The 15290-nt window shown below is 47.8% G+C and overlaps 1 protein-coding gene across 2 annotated transcripts in view; it reads left to right on the top strand.

Moving 5' to 3' along the window:
* The window catches only part of LOC101936710 (adhesion G protein-coupled receptor E3-like), a 30155-nt gene extending 15396 nt beyond the window's left edge, over positions 1-14759 (top strand). Inside the window, exons 8-16 of one of the 2 annotated variants that reach the window (XM_065575973.1) lie at positions 142-341; positions 1591-1761; positions 8401-8595; positions 9302-9537; positions 10281-10347; positions 11924-12015; positions 13181-13349; positions 13460-13564; positions 14371-14759. In XM_065575973.1, coding sequence (XP_065432045.1) covers positions 142-341; positions 1591-1761; positions 8401-8595; positions 9302-9537; positions 10281-10347; positions 11924-12015; positions 13181-13349; positions 13460-13564; positions 14371-14406 — 1271 coding nt within the window. In that variant the 3' untranslated portion in view covers positions 14407-14759. Of the gene's footprint in view, positions 1-141; positions 342-1590; positions 1762-8400; positions 8596-9301; positions 9538-10280; positions 10348-11923; positions 12016-13180; positions 13350-13459; positions 13565-14370 lie in introns of those variants that run through there. The other variant, XM_065575974.1, reaches the window with a different exon arrangement.
* The last annotated feature ends 531 nt before the right edge of the window (positions 14760-15290 follow it).

Below are 15290 nucleotides of genomic sequence, written 5' to 3'. Positions count from 1 at the left end.
AGCTCAAAATGCTAGACAGAACTCTTGGGTTCTTTTTTCCCAGCTCTAACCCAGACTCGTTGTGACCTTTGGCACCTGGCTTGCTCTTTCTTTGTCTCAGTGTCCCTGTCTCTATGATGAGGCATCATTTCATGTTTTCAGATTCTTGGGCTGTTGCTTTTATTTCTTATTCCACACTGGACTCCATCATTAACAAGAGATTTCTCAACGAGGGAGATCTAATGGCTGATGAGAAATTGAGGAATTTTCACCTGAATTCCAGGGTGGTGAGTGGGGCTGTCGGAGATGGGAGGCCCATGAACCTCTCCAAACCTGTGAACGTCACCCTGAGCCATAGACAGGTGAGTGTCGATCCTTTTACTTTGCTCTGTGCCCGGGGCTCCAGCTGGTCACTTAAAAGGTACATCTCCTGCAGAGCATTTGAGTTGTGTTGCCTTTCTGGACTGAGAAACAGTTATCTGAGAAAGAGAGGGAGCTTCTTCAGTCCTGACACGGGGGCTTTTTTGGACATTACATAGGGTTCACACCAGGCCTGATTGTGTTATGATTCATCATGTAAAACGCTCAGGAGTAACAACTGTCCCTGACTCATGCCTTAGAGCAGGAGTAATTGGAAAACAACTCCCTATAGAAGTGGTCCCCAAACTTTTGAGGATTGCCTCCCCCCCTTAACACTGTTCACGCCCCTCCATCTGAGCCAGGGATGGGAGCGGGGCTGCAGCTTGGGGGTAGGGGGAAAGGATATGGATGGGGTAAGGGGGCTGAGGCTGGGGCCGCAGCTGGGTTGGTTCTGGGGCCATGAGCAGGGACAGAGCCATGGCTGTGGGCTGAGGCTGGGGGTGGGAGTGGAGCAGCAGCCAGGTTGCGGTGGGAGCCAGCAGCCAAGCCCATGGCCAGGTGCGGCTCCACTCCCAGCCCTTCCCCTGCCCCCAGCCTCAGCCCTGGGCCGGGAATTGAGCCATAAGGGGCTGGGGCTGGGAGTGGAGCCATGCTGAGGTTGGGGACGGTGCCACGCATGGAGCTGGAAGTAGGGGATGTGGCTACGGGTGGGACCAGAGCAGAACTCAGGGTGGGGAAGGGCTGGGTGGTGCTCCCTCTCTGCCCCCAATGGGGGCTGACCTGGGAATTGTCCCTCTGAAGGTTCCTCTATGTCCCCCTAGGGGGGCGCACCCCACAGCCCTATAGATAGCAGAGTTCAGGGAAACAGCTTGAGATGGTGCCTTCTTTGATGAAGTAATGAACTTGCTAGAGTGCATGTGGGTATTTGTGGGCGGGTGTGTGAATGCCTTTTAATGACTCAAATCAGAACTGCACAATAGTGTGTCATAGACCCTACAGTGCTCAGAGTTAAGGGAATTACCACTTTAGCTCTGTGGTCAGGGCCTTGTGCTATTGAAGCTGGAGAATCTCACTTGTATTTCCACTGCCAATGGGAAGTCCCAAATGGCTGTTACGTGCTGCACAATGAGAGCCATGAAGCCGTTGGTGACTTCAGGTTTATTACTGTCTATTAGAGATGTGTGACAAAAGAAACAGTGTTCTCCCCATGATCCAGTGAGGATGATGATGATGGGGTGTTTTTGTTTCCAGGCAAAGAAAGAGGAGGAAGAGGCTCACTGCATTCACTGGAAATTCATCACTGGGAAAGGCACCTGGTCTCCAGATGGCTGCACCGCTGTGCACACGAACAGCACTCACACCATTTGTAGCTGTAACCATCTCTCCAGCTTCGCACTCCTTATGGGTCACACCGGAGTGGAGGTATCTCACTGTCAAACTCAGCTCAAAGGGCTGGACTCTGAGCTCCTGACTTGGGCAAAATCAGAGGGAATTTTGCCTGAATGAACACTGCCTAGGAACCTCAGTGTATAATCTGTGGCCATACAGGATGGGTCAGGGTCAAAGGGGCTGGGCTGGGGTTGTGATCTGAGGTGCCTAGAGTAGCCCACACTGACAATGCCAAGGCCAGGGCAGGCTGCAAAAAGATTCCCCCAGAAATGGTGGTGAACACTGTAGTTAGAATCACCAACCAGTCACAATCTGTGCTCTGGATCCCCCACACTGGCTATCAAGAAGCTGAAAAAAAGAAATCATCCCCCCCACCCTTTATTGCATTCCAGTCTCTGGCTCCCAATCAGCAGATAGGTCTAGTAAAGTGAGAAGTTACTTAAAACCCTATTCACTTAACAAAATGTTCCTCTGATCCCCAAAGGGGCAGCCACATTGCCAGGGCAATATTAGTTTGGATCTTACCCAAAATACCACGCTACCAGCCAATCCTTTAGTATCTAAAACTAAAGGTTTTATTATAAATGAAAAGAAAAGAAAGAGAAGAGAGTTGTTAAATGATCAAAGCAATCCGATACATATGACTTCAAGGTCCATATATCAGGTTCTTAGCAGCATTGCTGGCTTATAAAGTCCCTCTGGAACACACCCAAATCTTAGAGGGGTCTATCAGACCTTTGTTCAAAGCTTCCATTTGTAGAGAAGTTACTCCAGAGGTGAGAAGCAGGACTGAAGACAAAATGGAGGTGATGCAGCTGCCTTTTTCTATCCTTTTCCATGTGGATTGTACTTCCTCTGTCCCATACACAAGCTCACAGCATATGGGCATGGAAAGGTACTTAGAGTCCCCTGTCTATAGGCATGTCCCTACATGTCCTGCTGACTCATGGGCATAGCCCCTGGCTTCTCTGAATGGGTTCACTATAGAGCTCAGCGGTTCTCAAACTTTAGCAACCCAAGGATCCCCGTTTTGATTTTAAATTTTTCACAGAGCCCCAAGCACCCACTCAGCCCAGACCCCACCCCCATTCCATTCATTCCCCCAAGGCTGCACCCCACCTCTTCCCGCCCCCGCTCCACCCCTGCTTCTCCTCTTCCCTGCGCCTTTCCACCCCGTCCGCCGAGTGCACCCCATCCCTGCTTCTCCCCCTCCCAGCGCCTCCTGCATATTGCTGAGCAGCTGTTCCCCAGCGTGCAGAAGACACTGGGAGGGAGGTGGGGGACTTGGTCGGTGGGGCCTTCAGACCCTCTGGGATGCCCTCATGGACCCCAGTTTGATAAACGCTGGTATAGCTGATTACCCTTGATGGGCCACAAACAGACTGGATAGTGCTGATGATAATCTGTATGGGGGTGTCACCCAGGAACACAGCACAGATATATCACACATATTTATAAGTCACAATGCAAAGATGATACATACATAAGAACAAGATTATCATACTTAGCAAATCATAATTTTTCAACCGATACCTTATGTCATAAATAGACAGTTAAGGGTTAAGGCCTCTTTTACCTGTAAAGGGTTAAGAAGCTCACCTAGCCTAGCTGACACCTGACCTGAGGAACCAATGGGGGGACAAGATTTTTCAAGAGGAAGGAGGGAAGTTTTCCTTTGTTTCAGTGTTCATCAAGTTTTGTGCCGGAGAGAAAAAAGATCCCAAAATCAGCCTCTTATTGTGTGAGTATTAGAGAAGAAATAAATAGGTTTATGTTTATTTTCTTTTGTGACTTGTCTTGTGCATTAGAGGGATAATCAAATTGGGATTTCTTTTGTGTAACTAAGGTTTTGCCCAGGGGAACATCCTCTGTGTTTTGAATCTGTTGTCTGTGAGAGATGCTTGTATGCGCTCTCCCAGAGATTTTCCTTTCACCTTTCTTTCTTTAATTAAAAGCCTTCTTTTTAAGAACCTGGCATATCTTGAAGATTCACTGCAGTTTTGTAATATTGGTATCCATAATATTATAAATGGTCACCCATATTCCATAGAATCATAGAACTGGAAGGGACCTCGAAGTCATCAAGTCCAGTCCTCTGCACTCAAGGCAGGACTAAGTATTATCTAGACCATCCCTGACAGGTGTTTGTCCAACCTGCTCTTAAAAATCCCCAATGATGGTGATTCCACAACCTCCCTAGGCAATTTATTCCAGTGTTTAACCACCCTGACAGTTAGGAAGTTTTTCCTAATGTCCAACCTAAACCGCCCTTGCTGCAATTTTAGCCCATTGCTTCTTGTCCTATCCTCAGAGGTTAAGAAGAACAATTTTTCTTCCTCCTTCTTGTAAGAACATTTTATGTATTTGAGAACTGTTATCATGTCCCCACTCAGTCTTCTCTTCTCCAGACTAAACAAACCAATTTTTTCAATCTTCCCTCATAGCTCATGTTTTCTAGGTCTTTAATCATTTTGTTGCTCTTCTCTGGACTTTCTCCAATTTGTCCACATCTTTCCTGAAATGTGGTGCCCATAACTGGACACAATTTTCCAGTTTAGGCCTAATCAGTGTGGAGTAGAGCAGAAAAATTACTTCTCATGTCTTGCTTACAATACTCATGCTAATACGTACCAGAATGATGTTTGCTTTTTTGCAACTGCGTTATACTGTTGACTCATATTTAGCTTGTGATCCACTCAGGGCTGTCCTTAGGCATACGCAGCAGCAAACGTGGCTGTGTAGGGCACCAAAAATTTGGGGCACCCCAGGGTCTTAGTGTCCACCCTTCCACTTCTTCCTATGCCTGTGCTGACCTTTCCTGCAGGCTCCCACAGCTGGCTGCTGCATCTTGGTGACTCTTACTCCGGAGCGGAACTTAAAAGTAAAAAAAGCCTCCAGCCATTCAAAGAGCCATTCAAGTGGTAAAGAAACCATTTAACAGGCATTTGCCAACCCCCAGGTATATACTCTCAGTTTCTGAGTTTACTGACAAAAACCGTTGTGCATTACTGTAATATTTACTCAGAACATGTTAGTCTACAGAACCTTCGTTTAAAATTTGCTTTAAAAATATTTCATTAGAAAGTTGCTGAAGATTATAAAATCACATCTCTAAAAAATCCTTGCATAGATTTTTAGATCCACAATCTGAGTATTCATCTTTAGCCTTAAATGCTTGGATCTTCAGACGTATAGTTTTTTAAATAAATCCTTCAAAAGACCACTCTTATCTAAAATACACATTTTAATTTTAATTACTATAGTACAAAAAACTTGCTTCCCAAGTCTTCCGGTCCTTTCTGTCCATCCCTTTCTCCCTTCACCCTCCCTCCTCCCACCCCCCCCATTGAAGAGAGGCTAGCCCTTAAAGGGACAACATCCCTTTCCTTCCAGACAGACGAGTTTCCCTTTCTTTACTTCTGACTATTTGATGAACTAGTTTTAAGAGAACCCTCCAGCAAAATCAGTACCTTAGTAAGATATAAAATCCTTTGTTATGCCTAAAATCTTTGAAAACTTATTTTTTAAAATTGGTGAAATTTCATAAACATGTCTGTTGTTATGGAGATCACACAAAGTAAATTAGTGTTCCCTTTTTCTAAAAGCAATGAACATTGTTATGAACACACTAAACCTCTGTGACTGATTAATTTAAACGAATGTCTTTGTTTCAGTGAGTTAAATATGTAGTAATCTGGAATGGTTGCTTTATGAAGGCTTAAGAGTATATTTAAAATATAAAATCAGCTTAGAAATACTGGTTAAGAAAATGTAAAACAGAGAAGAGCTGCATCACGTATTCCATAATATTTAATGTTGTATTCAGCAGGACAGCTGACTTGCCCTTACTCCAAAGTTTTTGGAAATAAATCTCTGACAAACTTTAGGGCATATCAAAATACCTGTGACTGACATTTTTTATTCCTAAATTTAGTGCTTTTAATTAGGTACCATCTGCATGTCCAGTCTTCACCTTCTGGCATTCAGTGGAAAACATGCTCCATTTTCTTTTGAAAAAACCCCCACTCTTCTGCAATTACTTTCTAATGTAATTTGCTTCATTAGGGTTCAGGGATTTGGCTGGAAGGGGGTGAGCAGGGAGGGGGAGGGAAGAGAGGAAGGAGACAGTAGGGAGGGGCGGGGCCTGGGGAGAGTAGGGGCGGAGCCTGGGCAGAGCAGGGGTGGAGTATGGGCAGGGCCACAGGCAGATGAGGTGAGCTGGGGAGCTAGGCTCCCCAAGTGGCAGCTTCACGCACCGCCCATGACAGCAGGTAAGAGCGGGTCAGCTCCCGCACACCCAGTGCACGCTGCAATCTCGTTAGGCACGGGCCAGCACCACACATTCTGCATGAGGGAGAGGGCATGGGGGTCTCTGCGAGGAATTGTGACTCTGCCACCATGAGGTGGGCCGGGCGTCTCGGTACCCTTTGCTACCTCGTCCCTCCACCCTCCCTCCTACCCCCCGCCCCTCACGGGCTGTGAGCCCGGGCTACCATTAGGCATGGGACACCAGTTTAATAATACTGCGTAGGGCCCCATAAATCCTAAGGATGGCCCTGGATCCACTATGACCCCCAGCTCCCTTTCCACAGTACTCCTTCCTAGGTAGTCATTTCCCATTGTGTATGTGTGCAACTGATTGTTTCTTCCTAAGTGGAGTACTTTGCATTTGTCTTTATTGAATTTCATCCTATTTACTTCAAACAATTTCTCCAGTTTGTCCAGATCATTTTGAATTTTAATCCTATCCTATCCTCCAAAGCACTTTCCACCCCTTCCAGCTTGGTATCATCTGAAAACTTTATAAGTGTACTCTCTATGCCATTATCTAAATCATTCATGAAGATATTAAACAGAAATGGACCCAGAACCAACCCCTGTGGGACCCCACTCGTTATGCCCTTCCAGCATGACTTTGAACCACTGATAACTACTCTCTGGGAATGATTTTCCAACCAGTTATGCACCCACCGTATTATTTATGAGACAGTCATAGAATCATAGAATCATAGAATATTAGGGTTGGAAGAGACCTCAGGAGACATCTAGTCCAATCCCCTGCTCAAAGCGAGACCAACACCAACTAAATTGTCCCAGCCAGGGCTTTGTCAAGCCAGGCCTTAAAAATCTCTATGGATGGAGATTCCACCACCTTCCTAGGTAACCCATTCCAGTGCTTCACCACTCTTCTAGTGAAATAGTGTTTCCTAATATCCAACTTAGACCTCCCCCACTGCAACTTGAGACCATTGCTTCTTGTTCTGTCATCTGCCACCACTGAGAACAGCCTACCTCCATCCTCTTTGGAACCCCCTTTCAGGTAGTTGAAGGTTGTTATCAAATCCCCCCTCATTCTTCTCTTCTGCGGACTAAATAATCCCAGTTCCCTCAGCCTCTCCTCGTAAGTCATGTGCCCCAGCCTGCTAATCATTTTCGTTGCCTCTGCTGGACTCTCTCCAATTTGTCCACATCTCTTCTGTAGTGGGGGGACCAAAATTAGACACAATACTCCAGATGTGGTCTCACCAGTGCCGAATAGAGGGGAATAATCACTTCCCTTGATCTGCTGGCAATGCTCCTACTAATGCAGCCCAATATGTTGTTAGCCTTCTTGGCAACAAGGGCAAACTGCTGACTCATATCCAGCTTCTCCTCCACTGTAATCCCCAGGTTCTTTTCTGCAGAACTGCTGCTTAGCCCGTCAGTCCCCAGCCTGTAGCAGTGCATGGGATTCTTCCTTTCTTAGTGCAGGACTCTGCACTTGTCCTTGTTGAACCTCATCAGATTTCTTTTGGCCCAATCCTCCAATTTGTCTAGGTCACTCTGGACCCTATCCCTACCCTCCAGGGTATTTGCCTCTTCCCTCAGTTTAGAGTCATCTGCAAAGTTGCTGAGGGTGCAATTCATTCCATCATCCAGATCATTACTAAAGATGTTAAACAAAAAGATGTTGAAAAAACTCTGTTTGATACTGGCTGCCAACTAGACATCGAGCCTTTGATCACTACCCGTTGAGCCCAAGAATCTAGCCAGCTTTCTATCCATCTTATAGGCTATTCATCCAATCCATACTTCTTTAACTTGCTGGCAAGAATACTGTGGGAGACTGTATCAAAAGCTTTGCTAAAGTCAAGATATATCACATTCACCACTTTCCCCATATCCACAGAACCAGTTATCTCATCATAGAAGGCAATCAGGTTGGTCAGGCATGACTTGCCCTTGGTGAATCCATGTTGACTGTTCCTGATCACCTTCCTCTCCTCCAAGTGTTTCAAAATGGATTCCTTGAGGACTGCTCCATGATTTTTCCGGGGACTGAAGTGAGGCTGACTGGTCATGAGAGACAGTATTAAAAGCCTTACTATAGTCAAGATATACCACATCTACCGCTTCCCCCCGCCCATCCATAAGGCTTGTTACCCTGTCAAAGAAAGCTATCAGGTTGGTTTGACACGATTGGTTCTTGACAAATCCATGCTGACTGTTATTTATCACCTTATTATCTTGTAGATGTTTGCAAATTGATTGGTTAATTATTTGCTCCATTATCTTTCTGGATACGGAAGCTAAACTGACTGGTCTGTAATTCCACAGGTTCTCCTTACTTCCCTTTATTTCCCATATGGCATCACAGGATTCACTAGTGATTCTCCCTTTGCTGTGTTACAGGAGAGTGACCCACTGAGCATCATCACCTACATGGGACTGACCCTCTCTCTGCTGTGTCTCCTCCTCGCCATTCTCACCTTCCTCCTGTGCCGCTCTATCCGCAACGTCAGCACCTCCCTTCACCTGCAGCTCTGCCTCTGCCTCTTCCTGGCCGACCTGCTCTTCCTCACCGCAGTGACCCGCACCAGCAGTCGGGTCTGTTATCCACTTTTATTCTTGGTTTAAAATTGAGCTGTGTACAGATCTTCTGTCAGCATTTCTAAAGCTGCCCTCACCCCAGCACCTTTTTATACCCTCAGCTGGATGGTAACATTTATTCCATGCTCTTTAGTCCCACAGAAATAATTATTTACTCCCCTCCAAAAGAAATCTCTATGGGTGAAACCAGTCCTTCCCTTTTCCTTGTGGGCTCCTTCCTTCATCATTCAGACAAAGGAACCCCGATTTCCAGAATCACAGTGCCCTGCCTGTCCTCTCTGCCCCCAGACTGATGGGCACATGCAAGAAACCTATACCCTGAAGCAGATATAGAGAAGAGAACCTACACCCTCCAGGTCTCTCCCTATTATGAGGACTGGGAACTTGTTTATATCCCTGCTCCCTTTCCTAGGATTCACAGTATTCAACAATTTCCATGATTTATTTGGGAACTACAACCCCCAGAAACCATCTTTTCTGAGTGGAGATCAGGACCAGGCTGGACTCTGAATGATTGAAAGGGCCAGCCAGCTTGCCCTTAGACAAGCCCCCCATAGACTGAAGAACGTATTGTCTCTGGGAGAGCTCCATAACTGGAGAGATGTGCCCTATGTGATCCCCCCCCAAAGTCCTCCCACCTCCAAATTCAATATTTCCCTTCCCAGAAGCAGTGTCCCAGAGCTCTCTCTCATCCTGTCCTCAGGTGGTGTGTGCTGTAATTGCTGGCTTCCTACACTACCTCTTCCTGGCCTGCTTCACCTGGATGTTCCTGGAGGGGCTGCACCTCTTCCTCACCGTCAGGAACCTGAAGGTCGTGAATTACACCAGTGCGAGCCGGTTCAAGAAGAGATTCATATACCCATTCAGCTATGGATTCCCAGCCTTGGTGGTGGCTATTTCAGCAGCGGTGAATCCTGAAGGCTACGGAACTTCCAAACAGTACGTGCAGCGCCCATCCCAAAGGGGAGCTGGGATATGGCTTCCATGCGGTTGTCCAGCTCACCCCAGGTCTGACTTGAACCTAGATTTCCCGCTCACCCTGCCTGGGAGCTGAATGTCCCCCTGGAACCCTTCCCATCCCCAGGGACACTAAACTGCCCCAAGCGCTGCAGTTGAGTTGCCCACCTGTCAGACATCTATACCCCTCACCCCACTGATGATGCGGAAGAACATGCCAGAAAGATCCCAACTTGACTCCCAGGTCCCAGGCTGGGTTTGTGGGGCTGGTGGGTAGGAAACAAATGCATCTTCTTACTGTGTGCAAATCCCTGTGGATCCCCTCTCTAAAGTGAGTGACTCCATCAAAACAGGGTGTGGCGTGTTCTAGACACCCCAGGCTAGATCCTCAGCTGGTGTAAATCAGGGTAGCTCCACTTCCTTCAGTGCAGCGAGGCCAATGTCCATCCGCTGCATGTCTGGCCCTCCAGCAATTCTGCACCCATCCACCAGAAAGGGTCATTTGAGGAGGTAGAAGAGGAAGTGGTGGCTGAAAGCAGCAGATGCTGAAGTAGATGGGAAGGGCTGTTTGCCTGCTGCCTGCAAGAGAGTTGGCCATGTCACAGGCAGGCTGAGATCCATCTCGCTTTTGAGAGCCAGCTGCCCTGTGACACTCACTCTCTGCCCCCGGGGCTGAAAAAGGGCAGTAATACCATTAAAGTCACCTTCTTCCTCCCTCCCTGTAGCTGCTGGCTCAGCCTGGAGAGAGGATTTCATTGGAGCTTCCTGGGACCAGTCTGTGCCATAATCCTGGTGGGTACCTCCCAGAACCACAGGGCCCCATTCTCCTCTCACCTCTGCAACCCTGTGGACTCCAGTGGAGCCAAGAGAAGAATATCTCCCAGAGAATTTAAGATGAAAGAATCCTATAAGATCCCATTTCATCCACCCCTCTTTGGCCAGTGCAGGATTTCCCCCTAACACAATAGCCTACATTCTATGGAGGCAGTCAGGGTGAATGGGTCGGGCCCTGGGTTGTGAGTCAGGAGACCTGACTCTGCCACTGGCCTGCTGTGTTAACTTGGGAAGTAGCTTCCCCTCGCTGTACCTCTGTTTCTCCTCCCACCCTTTGTCTGTCTTGCCCATAGGCACTGAAGAAAAATAGTGGATGCTCACTGGCAGCCAGCTCCCCCACTACCCACCCCGTGCCTCCCACCTGCCAGCGGCCCCACTGATCAACTCCTTCCCCTCCATCCCACCTGCCGCAATCAGCTGTTCTGTGGTGTGCAGGAGGCGCTGAGGGAGAGGGGGCGGAACTGGGTGGGAAGAGTTGGGTCAGGGGTGAGAAGAGTCGGGGGCTTGGAGAAGGGGTGGGGTGGGGGTGGGGCTTGGGGCCAAGTGGAGGTGGAAAGAGGTGGGGTGGGGGCTTGGGACAAAGTGTCGGGTGGGGGTGGGGCTGGGGGTTGAGCACCCCGGGACCCGGGGGAAGTCAGCGCCTGTGGTCTTGCCTAGTTATTTTGCTAACATATGCTCCAGGACGGGGGCTGCCCCTTTCTAGGTGTGAGTACAGAACCCAGTGCAATCTTAGTTGGAGCCTCTAGGTGCTACCATCATATGATTAATTATAATATGTCATTACTCATACAATGCTGCCTTGGAAGCAAGTGGAACCTCTGCCGGAATGAGGATAGTTTTGTCCCTTGCCTTGTCCGGCCTGGCTGGTAAATAACCCAAGTGATGGGGGAAGGGAAGGTGGCTGCAGCGTGGGGAGTTTGAGGATGGAAGGGTACATGTGTTGCAGGAAGGGTACATGTGTTGCAAGAGATAAAGGTAACAAATGTCCTTGCAGATTCCTCCCCATCTCAGGCAGCAGGTTAAGAATTAATTTCAGCCTCAGAATTGAAGGGAATACTCTATAGACAGGTTTCAGAGTAGCAGCCGTGTTAGTCTGTATCCTCAAAAAGAACAGGAGTACTTGTGGCACCTTAGAGACTAACAAATTTCTTAGAGCATAAGCTTTTGTGGGCTACAACCCACTTCTTCGGATGCATAGACAGGATCTAGAAGCTTTGGCCAAATCACACGGCTCTAAATCTGGAATAACTGCAGACCCCATTCGAATCAGTGGAGTCACTCCAGATTCAGATAAGAGCAGAATGTGGCTCTCTGGCTGTAGGATCACATGTGATGCATTGCAGCCCTGCCTATGCCAACAGTTCCCTGCATGGCCTGGGATCAAGATCTGGCAGGGAATGGTGTATGACCCACCTTGACGAGCAGTCACTGGTGTGCAGCAGTCTGATCCCATAGGGACTGTTCCATGCTTCAGCCAGAGAGACTGGCCTTGGCTGGCATGTTTTACAAGGAATATTTCATGCTGTTTCCACAGATAAATTTAACATTTTTTCTTGTAACCCTCTGGATCCTGAGAGACAAACTCTCCTCCCTTAATGAAGATGTGTCCACTCTCAAAGACACCAGGTAGGACAGCACTAAATCTACTAGAAGGGTCCAGTGAGCCTCCTGTATGGGAATTCCTGTGGGATTCAGCACATATTCCTGCTACCATACAGCTGAGCACATACCACTGTAGGCTTTCCAGGTTATCTTGGTGACCTTCTGCTTGATGAGAGAGTAACAGTCTCACTCCCCAAGGAGCTGATAAACCCTAACTCACATCAGCAGTCCCTTACTCGTGAATCCTAAAGTTGTCCATGGGACCATCTGCCAAAATAAGGACAATTTGTATGAATAACGGTATGCTGTATCGGACACAGCACAGCCAGGGTGGCAATTGAAGGGTCAGGTTAGGAGAGAGGAGAGGTCTATGGCAATAGAGGATCCTCATGGGAGATACTTTTCTGCCATGTGCATCATGTTGGTCCCTGGATGGATATTGAGATGACAGTTGCAGTCTGTTCCAAAGCCCGCGGAAGTCATTATGAAATCTGTTTGTTTGGGAGGAACACGATCAGGGCTGCCAGCTGGGAGTGCTGGATGGAGACATGAGAGGGGAAAGGATTTTGGAACCAGATCAGAATGTTGAGGCTTCAGAGAGCCATGGTGTTACTTACTGCACATGCCTAGAGCTGTGAAGGAGAAATGCAAGTCTGTGCTGCTATTCAGAGCTGGGCCATGTGCTACTTAGGGAGGAAACTCATCTCTTTTCCCTGGGGCTGTGGATACTGTCGAGGTAAAGTGCCATCCATTGAGGAGGAAGGAAAGTGTGGCTTACTTGTTGCTCTGTAGCAACCCCTCTCTCTATTTATGGAACAACATAGATGGGTTCCTGAGACCTCAATATCCTGTTCCCACTTGATTGTCACATTGCCAGGGCCTGATGTGAAGGGATTAAAAACAAAACATGTGAAGGGATTAAAAACAAAACTGTAATGAGAGGTTGAACCATTTGCTTTGGAAGAGCCACCTATAGGAGGGGAAGGTGTGTGTGGGGGGAAGATGGTTGGGCACAATATTGTTATTCAGATTCATAGGTGTAAGTTGCCATTGTGTTTGTCTTGACAATAACCCTAAGACACAGTAAAGCGGGTGTCAGCTGTTTTGCCCCACACCACCCAGAGCCCCCTGACTCAGTCACTCACCATAGGGTCGTTATAACGGGATCTCTCCATCTGCCTTTATCCAGACTACTGACTTTTAAAGCTATCGCCCAGCTATTCATTCTGAGCTGCACGTGGAGTCTTGGTCTCTTCCAAGTTGGCTCAGCAAAAATGGTCATGGCGTATTTATTCACCATTGTCAACAGCCTGCAGGGAGCCTTCATCTTCCTGGTGCACTGTCTCCTCAATCGCCAGGTAATGCCCATGGTACATCATCCGCCACCCAGTGACTTCACGGGCCTAGCAGTGGCCTGGTCTGAGGGTGTTAGTTACATGATGTAGTGACCATGTCCCTTATTCTCCAGGTGAGAGAGGAGTACAGGAGATGGATTAAAGGCACAAGAAAAACCAGCCCCACAACTCAAAATTTTACTCTGTCCGTGTCCGCTGTCACTACCAGCACCAAGATGGTAAGAGATCCTCTATTCTGTTCCAATACCAGCATCCAAATATTCGCATCCATCTGGGCCTGTTGTAGCTCCTGAGATGCCTTGTCCCCTGAGTGACACATGCTTGTTTTAATCCATCTGAGAACGCCATTGGGAGTCTTAGTGAGATTCAATTTCATCCAAATCAAGGGGGAATCCCAGGTCTCCTAGAACCCAGCACAGAACTCCTCCTTTCTTGTGCACCTCCACGTTCCCTTCCCTTTGCTTCTTTGCAAGCTCCATGCATCACTCACTGTGGAACAGGCAGGGAAGGTGTTGGCTTTGACACAAATTCAGGTAATTATCCAAGTGGGGAGGCTTGCAAACCAAAACCTGGGTGGAAATATTGTCAGTGCAGATGGGCCATACCCAACGAAGAGTTAGCACTGAATGGAATTTCCTCTGGCTCCATTACCTCTACTGGGAAAGAATCCAGAAGCTTTCTCTGGAGGGAAAAGTGGAGCCTTATATATGGAAAAGCCTCCCTGCTCCAGTCCCAACACGAGACGCCACAACCTTTGTCTGGAAGTGGACATTTCTGGTTTATTTAGAGCAGCCTATATTGACTGCTGCTTTATGGCTTACCTGTGCATGGGTGGGGGAAGGGAGCGGGCTTTGTCTACTCTTGTTTAGTTATTTTCCTGCACGTGATGTCACTTCAGTGGAGGCAGGCTGAATTTTGCAGACTCTGCACTATTCCTGAATGAGGCCCCAGTCCTGATCCCATTGACGTTGACTGGAGTTTTCCCATGGGATTGGCACTTAATGTATATTTGTTTTGCTGGCAGGTGAGTTGGGGAGAGCCCTCCACTTCATCTCTATGAAACAATTACCTCTCCAACCACCGATGTTGATCATACAGCCGGCTTTGCTGTGCCAGTGGGGCAGGTGCTTCAGCCGCCATTCTTCATCACAACTACATACACAACCTGGAAGGGGAAGCAGGATAGGACAAAATCCACAACTCCTGAATTCAAAGGCCACCCTAGGCTTGTAGCTGGGCGTTTCTCCCAGATTTAAAGGGCCAGATGCCAGGTTCAGAGAGCAGTTATTTCTTAGGGAAAGCACACCATGCGGGAGGAGGGGAGTGATTTGCAGAGCCCTTGCGTGTTATGTGTGTGAGTTAGCTCTGCAGGTTCACTGTAATGTGTAAATAATAAAATAACCTGCTTATGGACCTTTGTTGCTTCTTTGGTTTGAGGGTTTGCTATCATGGTCGGCCTGTCCTGGAAACCTTGGGCCCAATTCTAAAGCCTCTTTGTGCCAATCTGGCAGTATAAAGGGGCTTTAAAATGGGCAGAAATGGCCCTGTGATTAGCCCTCCTGTGCAGGAGTCCTTCCTGGCTGCTGAGAGCTGGCATAAAATCTCTACGTTAGCCCCACTCCCAGCCCCTGGCATGGGGGTTGTGACTGGTGGGGTGGAGGTGCTGCTGAGGGCATGGCTGAACCACACTGTCACTGCACCACTAAATGTTCTTCCACTTTTTTTTTTAAGGAAATTTGCTTTCAAACCGTGGTTTCCCCACAACTCTATGAAATTCGCTGATGTCATCTTTCCATAAGAAACTTCTCCAAACTGAGAGCAATGACTGTCAGACCACTTCTGTTCACCAGTATTTATTTATATTATATGGGCACGTACAGTCCCATGATGCTTGGTGCTGTACATACACATAGTCAGAGACAATCCCTGTCCCAAAGAGCTTAC

This window comes from Chrysemys picta, chromosome 22, assembly GCF_011386835.1.
Source record: "Chrysemys picta bellii isolate R12L10 chromosome 22, ASM1138683v2, whole genome shotgun sequence".
NCBI lineage: Eukaryota > Metazoa > Chordata > Testudines > Emydidae > Chrysemys > Chrysemys picta.
Note: the sequence above shows the minus strand (reverse complement) of the source record. Positions and strands in the feature narration are given on the sequence as shown.